The sequence below is a fragment of the Pangasianodon hypophthalmus genome, chromosome 19 (genome assembly GCF_027358585.1).
Source record: "Pangasianodon hypophthalmus isolate fPanHyp1 chromosome 19, fPanHyp1.pri, whole genome shotgun sequence".
Lineage (NCBI taxonomy): Eukaryota > Metazoa > Chordata > Actinopteri > Siluriformes > Pangasiidae > Pangasianodon > Pangasianodon hypophthalmus.
In genome coordinates, this window is record NC_069728.1 from 5,933,736 (window position 1) to 5,951,187 (window position 17,452).

The 17,452-nt window shown below is 41.4% G+C and overlaps 1 protein-coding gene across 4 annotated transcripts in view; it reads left to right on the plus strand.

The window, feature by feature from the left end:
- plpp3 (phospholipid phosphatase 3) overlaps positions 1–17,452 on the plus strand; it is a 112,684-nt gene that overhangs the window by 2,397 nt on the left and 92,835 nt on the right. For 2 of the 4 annotated variants that reach the window (XM_053241965.1, XM_026944339.2), the window contains exons 2-3: positions 14,566–14,723; positions 16,662–16,942. In XM_053241965.1, coding sequence (XP_053097940.1) covers positions 14,566–14,723; positions 16,662–16,942 — 439 coding nt within the window. Of the gene's footprint in view, positions 1–13,933; positions 14,089–14,565; positions 14,724–16,661; positions 16,943–17,452 lie in introns of those variants that run through there. The other 2 variants (XM_053241966.1, XM_026944340.2) reach the window with 2 other exon arrangements.

The window sequence follows — 17,452 nt, forward strand, 5'->3', positions numbered from 1 at the left end:
ATCACGTTTCTTTTAGAGTGGAGACAGGCCAAGTGCCCTTCTGGCCTTTTTGTTTGTGGAATGTGAGGAAAAAAATGACATAAATGTGTGTTTTTGAGAAGCAGGGAAACACTTTTTTTTGAGGGGACTCATGCGTAAACCATTGCTGACCCTTCAGCATGCAACTGCTTTTGTACTCACAAAAGATAAGCCAGAGAGAAGAAGGATGGGATTTCTTTTGCATTTGTGCATTTGATAAACCTCTATTTGATGCACAAGCACCTTGAGATATTTTGTAATAGTTGCTGTAAGTCCAGGATATGGACACAACTGTGAACACAATGCACTAATCCCTCCAGTCCCCCCTCCTTTCCTTTTTTCCTAGCTGGAAGATAATGAAAACATAGACACAGTTTGCTTTACATGCACTTTCAAACAAGACTTTTATATGTGGTTCTTGTCAACGCAGAATGCCATAAAAAACATATGGAGTAAATCTCCTGTTTAAACGGACTTCCTTCTCCAATTAAGAGATGGCAGTGGCATCAACTTTGTGCATCAAAGCGGGATACAAACGAACATTGTCTTTGTGATGTTAAAGACAGGGCGGTTGCTCTCCTTTATGTTGTGGGGTGGAGGGTGTTGTGAAAGCGAGGAGACTCATTAAGATGGAGACTTGGGGAGGGGGGGATGCGAAGTTGTGGGCCACTTGAAGAATGTCTGATTGAATGGGCTTTGTTCGGTGCGATGCTGGATGCTTGGGGTTCCATCTGTTTAATGCTGCCTCGCCTGAATCTCCACTTTACTCTCACTCGCTACAAAATGCCTTCTACCTTGGGTATAGTAGTAGAGAGTCAAAGCAACTGTACTTGTGGTCAAATCTTGACTACATGACCAGTGGCAGACTGGAACTTACTGCCATTTATGAGCAGAGTGAAGATGAATCTGCAAATGCGAGCAGTCAGACATATCACTGACTGAGAAGCCTCACCTCCCGCTGAGCTCCACTAGAGAGAGTGAAGCTCAGGCTGGCCCAATTAGCATACAGTAGTGCACTAAAGCACAGGAGATGCGTCCTTGGTGAACACTCCCATATTCCCCCTACCCCCAAGGGGGTCATAGTGGGGGGTGACACACATTTCGGTACATGCCACAGCCACCATACAGGCTTTCACCCTCTCCTTCTCTCATTCTTTATTTTAGCTTTGGTGAGGCTTCTTAATCCCCTTTTACTCGAGAGGGAACAGCGTAATTGTGTGGCATTAGCTTATAATGCTCATGGCTGTGTAATTGTGAAAAACCCCATCTTGCTTATCGACCTTCGGTCTCCACTGTAACTTCCTTTGGGATATTTGTTATGGAGAGACTTGCTTGTTGGGGCCTTTCGCAGGAAGCCACCTTCTAAAATTGGCCCTCACCTAAGCGCCACTGTGCTTCAATGACTTTCCTCAAGCACACAATGGAGCCGGGATGCCATTCAAGGCAGGATGGAGCCCGAGCACGCTCTGTGCATTTTAAGATGGCTCACCAGAATACAACACGCATTGAGCCAACTTTTGCTCCAGTAAGCTGCAAGGAAATATGGAAGCGCTAACACTAACCGTTGGCTTGTTTATGCATGGAGATGGAAGGGGTGTCTGTATGCAATCAGTGGTGAAGAGTGCTCCAAGTTAAAACAACACCAGAACCACCTGGCACTCACTTTTTCATCCACCTGGCCTAGTGCATGATCAAAGTGAATAAAAAAGAGTTTGGCTCTCTTGATTTTGGCCATTTATAACTCCTCTCTGAAGCGTGGCATTCCAGAAAGGGGGCGGCCGGCAAAGATAAAGCGTATTGGAGAACCCATGGGAGATGCACTCGTTTCGTGTACCTGTGTTAACCTCACGTTTCACAGAGGTGCACACATAGCCACGTATATAAATATTTTCCAAGATTTCTCAAATGCCTGGTCCCGGGTCAGCATAGCCCCTGCTCTTACTCTGACATCTGGTGTAATTTTTTGGCTCGGGCATCTGCAGAACCAAACTCAGGAAAGGGTGGGAAGAGGAAAAGGTCTCTCTCTCTCTCCACCCTTTACTTTCACTCTTTGCCCTAGATGTGGCCAGCTGTGCTGTGAAACATAATCCCTCTCTTTTTCCAGACCATTTCCTCAAGTGTAAAGCCTCTCGGTCTCATTGACTGGGTCATAATTGCAACTCAAAGCTAACGTAGTATTCAGGAAAACCTACCAAGCCCAAGACTGATTAAATCCTCCTGCGCTAACACCGCACTAACGTACACTGCAGCAGGAATGTTTCGTCAGAGATCGCACTAATGTTACACTTCATAGTTAAAATGTTAGATGTATGTTTGACAAGCAATCCATCTTAATTTTAGACAGGTCTGGAGAAGTTCACTGCTAAGGAGTTTCACCAGCAGGCAAGCAAGGCAGGCAGAGAGAGGAGCTATTTTCCTCTCTATATAGTTATACATCTATTATATTCTCAGACATGGTGCCAGGATGTTTGGCGTGTTTACAGGCTAAGCTGTATGTTTGCAAATGTACACAGAGATTGCATGAGCCAGGCGCCAGCTGGATGAGCAGTGCTAAGGACTAGGTGACTCTCATGTGTACACGTCAGAAGCCACTATCCACTGGGGCAGGACAAAAAGCTGTGATTGTGGTCAGCTGAGTGGGCCGGGAGTGTGAGGGCCATAATTTACGAATGGGAAAGAACAGCGTTGTTTAGAGAGCACAAGAGAAAAGGAGCAGACGAGTTTCCTTCTGAGAAAGAAGCTGGAACACAATTGGCCATGACATCTTGTCCATGTTGTATGTCAGTGAGTAATATTGAATGGCAGCATTTCAGTATCCTCACATATTTCCTATTCAGCTGCACCAGTTGAATATAAATTCAACTGTAGCCCGGTCTGAGCATAAATATTAACTGTGGAGCCTGTATTGCCATCATTCTGTCATCCAGTTTACGAAAATTAAATTAACTTTGTCCTAATTTGTCATTATATAGCATCATATTAACTTGAGAGTCTGCAACTGAAGTTCAAAATTTACATCAATATTTATGAATCAATATTTATTCTCTGTATATAGATGTAGGTGCTTAACTTGAATTTGAATTTAGATTCAGATTATTAAAACTAGTTCACGTCATGAGACAGATGTTAATACCAAGTGTGAACCGTCTTAAATGTTGACGTCTCTGCAGGCAGTGTGTATTCATGGAAAAGCGCATGTAGATGGAGTCAAATTAGGTGATGCCAGTGATGGTTATGTGCGAACTCTGTGTGTGTGTGTGTGTGTGTCTTGTGTGTTGGGATCAGTAGAGTCATTTAGTCTCCCTTCTACACACACTCCATAAACCACACCATCTGAGTGACACCCACAACCCACTAATGGGTCTGTCAAATTGTAGGGCTTAGACTCAGTTTGTGACTGCAGCAGTATACTGTCTGTATGTTTGTGGCTGGTTTCCAAGGTGGCTGGTCAGGTGATTTACTTATAGAGCCCGGGATTTATTAGACAAAACGTAGTGCCTGATGTAGCAATTAGAAGCAAATGGTTGTCTTACAGCTTTGTGTGTGTGTGTGTGTGTGTGTGTGTTTGTGTGTGTGGTGATGTTATCAAATCCTATAACAGACATCAGGGAAGCAATGTAGTGATAACATGCCTCTGGCTTTTGTTAAATACGTCAGTGTCTGTTTTCTAGCGAGGCTGCGTTATCAGCCAACAGTTGACCAACACCATATGCATTTCTCTCCTTTTACTGCCATCTAACTGTATTCAAGAACAACAGGAACAATCCATGTAATCAGTTGTTCTGTTTAGGATGTACTGTAACAACCCCCTCCTAGCTTTGTTTGCAACTTTTCCACGGAGACACAAATAATTTGCTTATTTGCAGTGAGATTTATTGCATTTTATTTTCTCTCGTTGGCCATCTATAATCCATTGTTTCAGCAAATGAGGCATTGTGTGTTTGTTTGTTTGTTTGTTTGTGTGAGTGTGGGATAGTTGGTTAAAGTGGTTGTTAGAAATAGTAACCATAGTAACCATAGTAAGTCCCTGCTTAACCCATTTAGCCCTGTATAGAACAATTTCTCTCAGATTCGTGAACTTATTTATAATTCCAGGGTGTTTTCAGGAATGTGATTTTGTGGACTCTGGTGTGTGCTTGCAAGTGTATATTCTGAAATGAGATTTCTGGAATCCTGTGTGGGCATCTGTTAAACAAACTGCATCTATGTCCCAAAGGCCAAGGACGACCTCACTCGCCCCCTCTCCCTCTTCTCCCTTTCTGTCTTTGGTTAAAGTCTGGGTGTTCTGCATTCCTGTGTTCGTGTTGAGCTGTCCTGTATGTAAGGTCCATCACCTCTGGGTCAGTTGCTGTGCCTCACACTCTTATACGTCTTCCAAGAAAGAGGCAAGAATATAATAACAGATAATTAACAGGCTGTCATGCTTTAACTGAACTCTGTGAATTCCATTCAGTGAGATTAAGCTAGACTGTTATTTAATTGGAAATGCAGTGTCACTTTGGCATGTAAATGCATCAGTGTGTGTGTGTGTGTGTGTGTGTGTGTGTGTGTGTGTGTGTGTGTGTGTGTGTTTGGGTGGGGGGGAGGGGGTGGCGGGGGGAACAGAAATGCTATGAATAAGCGACCAGCTACAAACACACATTTATTACTGTTGTATTCAGCAGTAAAGAATTTTGACAGAACCACAAAGATGGAAGTGGAAACAATTAAAAAGAAACTCAGTAGTTTTTCCCCTCAACCAGGAAGTTATATATTACTTGAAATCATATCATATATTAACCCTTCCTGTGTTCTCTATTTGTAACATGCTTAATTTTTTTTCTGCTTAAGGAAACCTGTTGTTCTGTTCAAAATTATTCCAAATAATATAATGGACAGCAGTTAACATCATTCCTGTGACAGTGCAGCAGGTGTTGAAGAAGAGAGCATGCCAGTTGATGAAGTGGGCTGCTCAGTGCAAATTTGAACTGAGCTAGGCTAAGAAACAGGGATGTGTTGTACAATCGACTAATACAGCTATATCAAATTATATTTCTCATTGTTATTAAGCGGTAAAAACAACACTTCACAATGACATCGATTTAGTCAGTGTATAGCTGCACACCAGTTTTAAAAAAGTGTAAACAAGATATTCAGATATATTTTGATATTTATTTAGTATTACCATATATAATGCATTCCAAATATTTAAGACTCTGGAATTTTGGACTGTTTTGGATTCACACATGGATTATACTGAAACATTCACTTCCAGACTTACATACATGTTAATACACTCCAATCCAGACATGCAAACACATCTGTTTTCATGCCACAGATCTAAACTGGGTCTAAATGTAGCTTTAGTTGTCTGCATAACATGAGTGTAGAATTGCTATGTATAGGCATGGTTACAATTTTCTGACCACAGCAGACACTCTCTCAGACTGTGTAGCTTAAGGGCGACATGGGATTTGGCACAGACACTGAGATGTTAGACAGTGAATTTTGGAAATTTAAAATATACCTTTATCTCATGCATTTATATGAATTATTTAGCTGAAGGCAGCTCATTGGGCCAGAAAGTAGCTACAGGGCTAGAGACATTAGGTCTGAAACAGAAGGGTTTTCAGGCATTTTTCATATATTTTTCATTCCATTGACTCTTCCTGGTCTGATTAGTGAAGTGATAACATCGCTTGTTTATTAAAAAAAAAACAGTCGATGACGAATACAGAATGTTTAAAGACAGTTTGTTCTCCTTGCATCATTGCAAGTTCAGATTCAATCTGTATCATCTGTTCATGAAGCTCCACAAGTTAACAAAACACTTTGAATTGATGAGTCTTATTTATAGGCACGCAAGAATCACAACTGGTTAAGCATTAAAAGACAACTATTGTCGACTTTCAGTCACGTTAGTTGTTATTTGGACCTTTGTAAGCAAGGAACTGGATCTTGAAAAATTTAAGACGAATATTCTTATTTTTCCTATATTTATTTGAAAGTCATCGGTTGCTGTTTCGCTTGTTGGTGTGAATGCAGGGAAAGGGGAAGAGGTGTAAGTGTCAGTGTTTTGCTGATGTGTTTACATATTATCAGCTGTTCTAAATTCCTTAAACAATACTGAAATATAGGTTTTTAAGTACATATATATGGCCAAATGCTTCTCAGTGTTGATTGTTTGCGAACACACGAGGCTCAGATTTGACTTGTGACTCAGCAGAAGCAGCAGAAAGCTCTATATACTCTGATAGTTAGAGAGCTAACTGAGTTATGCCCAGTGGAAGTCCATAACGGACCATATTAGGGTTTTTAGCAGCATGATTTAAAAGTCTCCCGTCTCTTCTTTTGACATGTTAGGGTATACTGTAAGCCTCCTTATTTTCTTTAGGGAAACCACAGTAAATGATATTTATGCACACCCACGTCCCCTCTTAGGTAAACACATCCCTGCCTGGTGTACAGTAAGCACTACGCGTAGTGGGTGGGATACGGATCAAAAAGGTAAAATAACAGAGCAGCTTCAAGGCAATGTAATGTGAAAATGTGCTGCACTATGATTTCCCCTAAACATGGACAATTTCTAAATATAGATCAGTATCCAAATATAGATGAATTGACCCAGTTGGATTTGATGTGCTACCCGAAATCAAAACATATACATCCATATATACCCTCTATCAGCTGTGCAGCACAGGACGATGCTGCTCACCATGTGTGTATATGCGCAAAGGCCAGGCCCAGGCGCTGATATTCTGTGAGCAGAAATTGTTGCGTGTAAGCACGTTTTTCACTCCACAGTGAATCCAGCATATTGAGGCACTAAGAACGCTGAGCTTAGCAGCTTGCACAGACAATGCTGAGTGGCTCTGTGTTTGTGTGACAGAAACAGTTAGAGATAGAGGAACGGTAGCTCTTACTCATAGTACTCATACACATGTAGGACAAACAAATCATCACTGAGCTACTAAGGATCACACAACACCAAAAGTCTCTGTGTTAATCTTTTAAACGCTATTTAAGCTAGTAGATAAGTTACAGTAAATTTGGATGGGGTCAATTCTCTGTGTCATTCATCTAGATGACCCCACATCAACTTTGTTATTGTTATTAAGGTTATTAACAACAGTTATTATATTACTAAGAGGTCTAATTATTATATTACTGTGAAGTCAATTCAAACAGTACCACAGTTATACAGGGAGGTCAAATAGCTAATTCGGTAATTAATGCTTTTTAATTTGGTTAAAAAAAATAAAATAAAGTATAGTGCCAATGTGGACTGGATTAGAATCATGGATCTCACTGGAAATCAGTTAACTTATAGTATCTCCTGAGGTACAACTAATCCAGCTCAAATCAATTTCAAGCTCAATTTTTTTGCTATTAAGACTGAACATTGCTATACCAGGGATTAGTTTATATTGTACACGGACTTACTTATACTTACCTTTTCCATTCTTAATGTTAGTATCATGTTTCTGTTTTCATGGGCTCATTTATTTATTCATTATATTGTGCTGTCTAATTTTAATATGACAATGTTATTTGCCATGTATAGTTTTTCTCATTAGCTCATGACTTTAGTGATGCAATGAAATACTTTTAAGCTCTAGTTTAAAAAGTGTGGATTTCTCCACAGAAGTTGTCAGTTCAGCATCATTTGCATGTGCGTGTGTGTGTGTGTGTGTTTAGTGTGTTTATGTAAAGGTCAGTAGTCATGCAGAGGAGGCAGGAGAGAGGATGTGTAGCAGAGAGGCCACACATTTTGGAGTTCACAGTTCATAGGACAGGGGTCAGCTAGATCATGAATTCGAGTTTGCAGTGATGGTGCACCAGACATCGTGCATGTGTGTGTTTTGGAAATTCCAAACCAGCTTGAAATGCACCTCTGACTCCTGAAGAATGCCACACAGTGCAGCCTAATACCAGGGAGCAAGTGCAACACCATATTTATAAAGCACACTGTCATAAAGTCACACACAGACACATGCAGCTCTAAATATACAGACACAAAAGATGGATGCGAAAAAGTCTCTCTCCCCTTTCTATCCCTGCCACCTCTCTCTTGCTCTCTCTCATTCTCTTTTCCCTCTCTATATCCTCCGACCCTGAGTAATTAATGAACTTTTCCTCTAGAGTTCCCCTTGTTCCCAACAGCAGTCTCTCTCTGTCTCTCTCTGTCTCTCTCTCTCTCTCTCTGATTGTATTCCGTTGCTCTGGCACAGGGGGATGAGGTCTGGCAGAACTCCACTCGTTCTCCGCAGGGCCATTCCCACAGCGTGCTGTATTCTTTCACTCACAGCCTCCACACACCACCCCTCTCTGGGAGTTCGGACTGGGATCCGACCCCTGACCCCTGGGCCTCTCCTCCAAATGATCGCTGTTGACAAACCAATCAGGAAAGCTGAAACCTAAATTCAACACAAACCCCTTCTCTGTGTGGAATACTGATGCCCCTGCGAGGCTAAAATGCTGAGCTAAAGGGCTAATACGTGCTGTCAGTTATGCCTTCAAGCTGAAACCCTCCTTTTCTGTTCACTACTTAGCAATGGGCTTACTGTTCTTTGTGCCCTGTTTATCCCTTTTTTATAGCAGTACATAGTTGGATACTTTAATTTAACAATTTAACTCTCTCTCCCTCTCTCTCTGTCTCTCTCTCTCTCTCTCTCTCTCTCTAATGTGACCGGAACTAAACACATGATGACATCATAAACACTATTTTCGCTTTATACCATAGGAAAAATGTATTGTTATAAAATTTTAAATGAGTCATTGAAGCAGCAGACTAACTGGCTGACTTATCAGTTTGACACATTTCCTTTATTCAGACAGCGTCAGACTATTAGTAGGCTGATGTTATAGGTGTCACAGGAACTGGTGAGAACATATTTCTCCATATCAAGTTGTGCGTAAGTGCACAGTCCCCCTCAGGCGAAGAACAGTTATGTGAGAGGGAGGTGTAAGTGTCATTCTTTTTTTTGCTGGCGCAAGCTAGCATTGCAGGTTATAATTACAGTTAACTGCTGATCTTTAAATGATGGGTGTGCTGCTGCTTGTTTATTAATCTGTCACCAAGTCTATTTAAAAGGGGTCTAGTAGCGAACAAGTAGTTTTATCCGCTTTCACTAGCGGAAATTGAGCATCTAACGTCACTTCGTACATATGAATCACGTGTGAGTTCACTGTTAGCATGATATCACTCATCTTAATATCTTACATTTTTGTATGGTGATTCACAGGAATGAATGAGGAAATGTTACATAAGTATAGTCTGCTAATCTGCCATTGCCAGAGTTATGTCATGCTCTCAGTTCTCCACAGTCTTCCAGCTTAAGTACATGAGATATATAAAGCACTCTAGCTGCTAGGGCATGGACACTTAGATGCTCTGATTGGCTCTGATAGATGCCTCTTATCTTTCATGCCATGGTCACTGTCACTACTTGACTTGTTCCAAGGTCATGACAAACATCTTGTGTACTTGTGTACAATTTTTCTCTTCTTATCTTCTTTAGGCTTTCAAGCTCTAGAGTTATTTCTTACTTAGCGCCATCCCACTACAGGTCTGACCCATGACCTCTGGCCCTCCGCTGATCTGTCTTAATGCTGTCAATGATGGCGTTGTGGGTTTAACAGAACCTCTGACCCAAATGTATGTGTATCCGCATATGAGTGGATGCGGGTGCGCTGTTGATAGACTCCCCAGCTAAAGGCTTTGACCTTTGCACTCTTCTCTTTCCCCAATCATTCTATGTGTGGGTGTGAGTGTGTTTTCTTTGTGGCATGTCAGAGCACATATAAAGGATTTCCTCAGCATGACGCCTCACAATGCCTCACTCCCTTTCCCAAGATGCACTTGTCATCTAATAATGATTGATCTTGTTATAATGCTAATTTGACTATTCAACTTCCGAGTGCTCATTGCTAAAGAGGTGAAATCCTGACAGTTTTGTCAAACCTGTCAGTCCATGATGGGCCAGATTCACACACTCATTCACTGCTTTTGTCAATTTAGAGTAGCCAGTCAACCTACCAGCATATTTTAGTGAGATAGGAGGACGAGAGCATGTAAAATTACACACAGACAGTAACCTGAGCTCAAAATTTCATCCTGGAGCTGTGAAGTTGCGCCATTGTGCCAGCTCATCATATAAACCCGACTAATCAGATTGTCTTCCAAGCAGGTGGCATACTTCTAATTTTCCACCTCATGAAAAATGTGGAAAAAATTAGTGGATAGGTTAATATGGAAACAAATTAGTGGATAGACCAGGGGCTTTCCCATCTTTAGACAATCTGGAAAAAAAGATGAGTCTTGGCTAGGTCACTGATTCATTAGCTCACCTAAATGCACGTCATAGGTGTTGCTCCATGCTGGTGCCAAACCACATGACCACACAGTATTCTCGATTTGCCTGACTCTGATGGTTATCAGATGATTCTCACACACACGCACACACACAGACGCACACACATTTGTCTGTCATATTGTATGTTTAGCCTTGATGTTTGGAACTTCCTCACTTTCAGCAAAGCATCATGTCTGATAAGGCATGTCCCTGCAATAATTTCTTGTGTAAACAGTCATTTTTCGAACTGGCGTGACATTCTATCATGCTACGTTGGTATCTCTGATGTCTTGAGCTTTAGGCGCCGGCTTAGGAAACGGCTGTTTCGCCTGCTCTCCGTTTCTGCTCCGGGAAACTGTGTACCCACATCTGATAACCCAAATAAGAAAATTCCCCTTGCATTACTACATTCTACCACCCAGTTTTTGATTGTTGTTGTATGCTTGTGTGTGGTATGTATATGTAGTTTGGCTTCCCCAAGATGAAACCCTAGTGCATTTTGGCTCCAGATGATTTTCATTAGGCTCTAACTGAGCGATCTGTCTGGGGCAGCTCATTGGCTGAACTGTTTATGCCAAGCAAATCTGGGGGCCCTTGGGAAATCGCTCTTCTCTTCTCAGGTTCTCTTATGACACACAACCTGATGGTTTCACATTTGTTAAAATTAGAGTGCTGTCAAACTTTGTCTGTCGTCTTTCAAAAAGTTCCTCAGGGGTTGTTTGGATGGCCAAAAGTTTTTTGTAAAGAACTTTGTAAAGCGGTTCTACTTTTCTACGAAGGAAAAGCTCTAATGAAAGGTTCTGCGTTAGACTTTAAACCAAACCAAAGAACCTAATAGATTGCTAAATGAAACCTTTGTTTCTTAATAGTGTAGGAAAGCACAAAGTTTGAGAGTCTGTCCATTCAGTATCCTCTCTGTGAACTCCTAAACACAAAACAGATTTATTCTTCTTTGATTTATCACCCACAGAATTCAGGTGCCTTGTGTTTAGTTAAGAGAAGCAGAGAGAGAAAGATAGAGAGACATTAAGGCAAAGCGGCATGAGACTATTATTTATGAGCCTGTTTCGTTTGAAGCCCTACAGCTTCTGTCCTGTGACGCAAATGAGCCCAGGCATGAGGAGAGAATTAGGGTTAGGAAAAGAGAACGGGATCGTGTGTGTGTGTGTGTGTGTGTGTGTGTGTGTGTGTGTGTGGAGGGGAGGGACAGAATCTCCACATACCAGCCGTCTCTCATGGTGATGGCATGATGGGCTGAACAATTCCAGCCTGGCATAGTGTGGCTGGCAGTGCGGGCATATACAGAGAGCCTTTCATCAACATTTGGTGGAAAGGCACACATACACACACTCACACTCTTTTCAGGCCTATTTAGGCTTTGTAGTAGGTCCTCTGCATTCTCCCATGCTGCAGTTGGGTTTATTTTTAAGGCTCAGTAAGGGGTCAATGCTCTGCCACTGGAGTTCCCACATGCACTAAAGCTATGATTGCTTTTCTCTAGCTATCTTTCGCTCACTCCAACTCTCACTCTTTGGCTGACAAGCGAAAGCTTTCTTTCTCTCTCACTCTCTATCTCGTGCTCATTTGCATCATAATTTCAGTGTGCATAGAACCACAGCAATGTGATGGAAATTTCTGATGGTTTGATTCAAGGTGGTATTTCTCTGCTCGCCAAGAACTTTGTTTGCCCTTTGCGCTTGTGGAGGATGGAAATGCAGACACAAACACACTTATCCATGTGCATCTTTACGCCCTGCCTATGATTGATTGATTGCAGGCCGTTCTTTCTAGTCTATCTGACACAGGTATGGGAAGAATCCAGACACGTCTGTGAAGTATCCATACCGGTGGGTGTTTCCCCAGCTCACAACCTGTTCCCATGAAGTCCCCCCAACTCACCAGCCCTCACCAATAGTTTACCTTACTCCTAAATGTGCTTCCTCATGACTGCACACACTGTGTTTACGCAGGTGAGGCCCACGACTGAAGCCTTAAAGAGCTGCCATGCTCAGCTGTTTAAAGAGTGAAAAAGACAGGCAGGAAAAGTTCAGCCATGTTGTGGTGATACAGAATATATTGAATACCGACTTGTGCGTATGAATTATTCCAGGACTAGGATTTAAGAAATCCTGAATGTCATTTTGCATCAGGGTTTCGAATGGTGGTGCATGCCTTTTTGAGGTCAACATTTTTCTTGCCAAAGGGAGTTCAAACTTGACTTTCAAAGTACTTCCAAATGAACGCTGGCTGTTACTCATTGGCCCGTGTGTTTCGCCCCTCTCTCTAACCACACAAACCCCGAATGCTTCCTTATCCTGGCCATTCTTGCCATCCCAAAAACCGTTCCAGAGATTTGGGTGGCCAATGTAAGCTTAGCCTTGTTTTTCTTGCTATTCACACATTTTACAACCTTTCATAGAAGCCTTCGTAAGAGCTCCCGCTACAGTTTTGAACCGTTTGCGTTTTCTTTGCTTTGATTTGGAAATCTAGATTTATTTTCCCTGCGTGACAGCTGACGTGTTTTGCAGGAGATGTGACATTTTAACGATGTTAACGAGTAGGCCATTCCCTTACTCCAAAAAACACAGTGGGCTGAGAACTCTGCTTAAATGTACCTTATAGATCTGGTTATTTATTGGGCATGTATGGTAAACCTCTGTGCTGTTGGTATGGCTTTGTGGTTTAACTGACCAGCTTTGGACATACTACATAAACATATATCTTTCAGCTAAGCTAACTACGTTCACTCTGTACAATTTTACAATAAACTGATCATAACATCAATCACATCTCTAATTAGCTTAGCTGCATCTATCCACGCCTTATTTATGAATCCTCTGAAATCTTTAGAATAATCAAAGCACCAGAGGTAAGTTCATTAAGAAAAGCATACCTGGTGATTCTCACCACGGTCTGTCATATTAGACCACTGTTAATCATTTGGATTAAATCTGAATTAACTGGATTGGATGGATAGAGGTTTTAGCTTCCTAAAGCAGTTCTACTTGGAACAACAATAAAACCTATGTTTCTAGATAGATCCTTTAAAGCTCCCCTTAGAGGAACAAACTAAAGAAAAAGAACATTTTCCTTCTAAGAGTGTTGTTCATTGAAGTTTGCTGAAGCGCTCTCTCAAGTTTAGTTTATTTAAGGGATTTTAGCTAATGCTATTTAGAACGCATTGTCTCAAGCTTTAGACTCTGCTTTAGCCCTCACAATATGCTGAGCCGCTTGAAAGCATAGATACCGCTACTATTGTACTTCTCTGAGTTCTGTAAATGAGTATGCTAACAGTGAGAATCCGTACTGTTTGAATGTTAGGCTTACAGTATATTTGTGTTTAGTTAGTAGATAAGAAGTACTTAGTCACCTTTTTGAGTCAGTGAGGGTGTACTGCAGGATCACTGTTAAATATACTGTCTTTCCTTTTTATTTTAAAACACAAGTTTATCCCGTCTGAATAATGCAGGTGAGATTGTTAAAAAAAAAGTTAAATGTACATAATTATGAGCAGCACAGCATCTCAGGTAAGTCTGTGTGTGTGACGACGTGTGCGGCCTGTGTTTGTGTGTTCTGCACAGTCATGCTGCCCTCCATGGTGCTGCACAAGTCTTCAATACAGCCGTACCAGCGCGGCTTCTACTGCACAGACGACAGCATCCGCTACGACTATAAGAACAGCACTGTGCCCTCTTCCGTGCTGATGGCTGTGGGCGTCCTCCTGCCCCTCGCCAGTGTAAGTGCCCCTACTGGGGGCATCAGACTCGGGGCATGGTGCCGGGCAAGACTGGGGAAGGCATGGGAGGCTGAGGCCTCTGAAAGAGTGATACGAATTTATCTAGGCATACTGTACATTATAGAACGTCATAGTAAGACAACAGAACTGGATGTCTGGAAATAGACATTATTTATAATAGAAATTATATATCAAAAGATATATAATAGAGCTGAAAACATGCAGCGATGTGGAGAACCCATTTACACACAGGGTTTAGTTTAGTGGCTTTCTCTTTTAATGGCCAGTCCTCCATGCCAGAAGCTCCCCACCTTTCCTGGTGTATCCCATGATTCTCGGCTGCTGTGCGTGCTGTGCTGTGCCACCTCGCCTCCTGTGCGTGTGTCTTTCTGTTTGTCTGTGACTGACCTGAAGCATCTCTCTCTCTCTCTCTCTCTCTCTCTCTCTCTCTCTCTCTCTCTTTCCCTCTCGCTGTAGCTGCCCTGCCTTTCCTGTTAATTGAAACTAGCATGATCGAGCCGTATCAACGCGGGTTTTACTGCAGTGACCAGTCCATCCGGTATCCTTATAAAAACGGAGACACCATAAGCGATGCCGTGCTCTGTCTCGCTGGCATTCTTATTGCCATCGTCTCTGTAAGTGCTCCTCTTATATATCCAATATATCATCCTTAACCCCACTCCTATAGGAATAGATCTTCACCCCTCCAATTAACCACAGTTAAATAGTGAAGTATGAGATCTAGTCGAAATAACCAGCGGCTTAATAACATAGAACATAAAACTCCACCAGAACTAAACCATTCATATCCATCTGACAAAGTGAGAGTTCATCATGGTCAGGGGTTGCTTTTGGGCTTTTCTTCTTCTTCTGCCATTTTGGTCTCCATTGCTGTCTTTCTGTGATTGCATATTTTGTGATTGCATATTTTGATTGGGGTTATGAGCCTTTATGGTGAATGTTTTATTTTTTTTTTTTACAATTTTTATTGTGAATAATTTCCTATTATGGCGTCAAGTCAAAGGAGCTTTGGAAATGGAAGGGGATCAGGATCAGTATATACCTCCAAGAATGGTTTAAATACTTCTTTTGAAAGAGTGGGAAATCAAATCGCCCCTGACCTAAACAGTATGAAGCTAACATTCATTTCTGATTTGCAATTTCTATTTGGGATGGCAGATCTATGCCTGCTGATATACATAACCCTGCAGCTGCTGGGCTGCTGACTTCACTTTATTAGATCTGAGAGGACTTTTAATAGCATCAGTGACAGCTGAAGACAGCTTCCTGAAATCCAGGGCACAGTTTTGGCAAAGAGCTGTGATATAGCAGCTTCTCTAGTGTATACTGGAAACAGGATCATATTAATGCCATAACATTATTCATCGTAACGCCAACGATATAACAATCCCAAACAACGACGTGTAGACAGGAACTGAAAACTTGCACTGTACACACAACTTTAAATAATTAGTAGTGTCTCCAGTCTCAAGCTGGGTTCGCATTCAGATTCACAATTTTAAAACCCAAAAAAAAAACCACCGTCATACACAAATCCTGAAGATAACATAAAAGTGATTACAGAAAAAAACTACAATAACAAAATTATATGGCTGGTTTTTTTTTTTGCCAGAAAGAAGATTTAAGGTTTGATATTCATTCATTCGTCTTCAGTAATCGGTTTATCCTGTTGTCATGTTTGACGTTGCTTTTGCTAATTAAATTGAGAAAATGTCTTTAAATGTCCAAACAGTGCATGAGTGTCCTCAGTGGCCATGTTTATGTGTAGACATATCCAGACATAGCAGTGAAACATGTGACCTATGTTTCCATCATAATCATTTATTTTAAAAAAAAATCCCTATCTTTTACATTTTTCTGCATCTATTCTTTATTGATAGACCAACTTTTTAATTAAATTTAGGCTTTTTTCATTCAGTTTTTTTCTATTTTTAAAATTAAAATGCTTAAAATGTCTGGATGAAAAAGCCTGTTCCATTGATTTGGGCCTGAGAGAGCAACTCTTTACAAGTTTTTCCACTAGAGTGAGAAAAAGACTTAAAACTGACAGAATCAGCACAAGATCGAGACAGAAAATTAGGGATAAAACAATTAGCCACTTTGTGATAAGTGGTTCATTGTGTTTATGCAAGTCTCGAAGCCCCAAATTCAGTCGATAGCTTTTCAAAACTCATAATCCACAGCTGTTACTTTACGATAAGGTCATCCTAAATTCCATTCCATATAATTGCCATCACTAAATGTCACCACTTACAGGAGAGGCAGGTCATGCCCGTCCTCATAAACCTGTTCTCCTGTTCCCTTCACTCATCTCTCTCTCTCTCTCTCTCTCTCTCTCTGTCTCTCTCGCACACACATACACCTGTCTCATAAGTGTTCTCCTTCTCCACTAATTTCATTTGCATGTACATCTAACACCAACTATGCATGTCTAAGACCTGACCATTATGAATTTTTGATATTGATTTTAATAAACAAGGTATCCAACAGGTGTTCTGATTTTTTTTCCAGCAAAAGTCAGTAAATATTTGCTGTTTCTCCCTGGCCTGCAGATTGTGATTGGAGAGTGCTATAGGATCCGTTACCTGAAGCAGGGCTCACACTCGTTTGTGGGAAACCCGTACGTCTCTGCCCTTTACCGGCAGGTAGGCGTGTTCATCTTCGGCTGCGCAATCAGCCAGTCATTCACAGACATCGCCAAGGTGTCTGTGGGGCGCATGAGGCCACACTTTCTTGAAGTGTGCAAGCTGGACTACTCACAAATCAACTGCTCTGATGGCTATATCACTGACTATGTGTGCTTGGGCGACCCCAGCAAGGTGCAGGAGGCGAGGTGAGTTATATAGTTCATAAGTTCATTCACACATCCACATGCTTATACTCGCTCACTCCGTCAGTCAGTGACACACACTTGCTCACTTCCATTTATGCCCATTATTCTATTCACATATATCAATGCAAGATCTTCTCATATGCAGTATTTAGTTTAGTAAGTATTCAGTAAGTATTTAGTTTAGTCAAATCTTGGTGTCTTTACTCCCTTCATGGGGTTTGTTTGGGCAGGTGTGAACACAATAATTGCACTTAGGTATCAATCAAAACAAGCCAATGTTGGTCTCTTTCGAAACAAGCCTTAATAGAGTGTGTTGCTGTGAGAACACATGTTGTTATTCACTTGAATCAAACATGTTGTGTGGTATAGATTTTGAGCAGCACTTTTCAGCATGTGAGCTGCTAGACTGAAATGCCAGATGGGCAAAATAAGTTGCAGGGGACAGGCAAACAGATAAAGTTCATAAAATACTGTAATATTTTTTAAAATCCACTTTGTGCATTTTGTGCT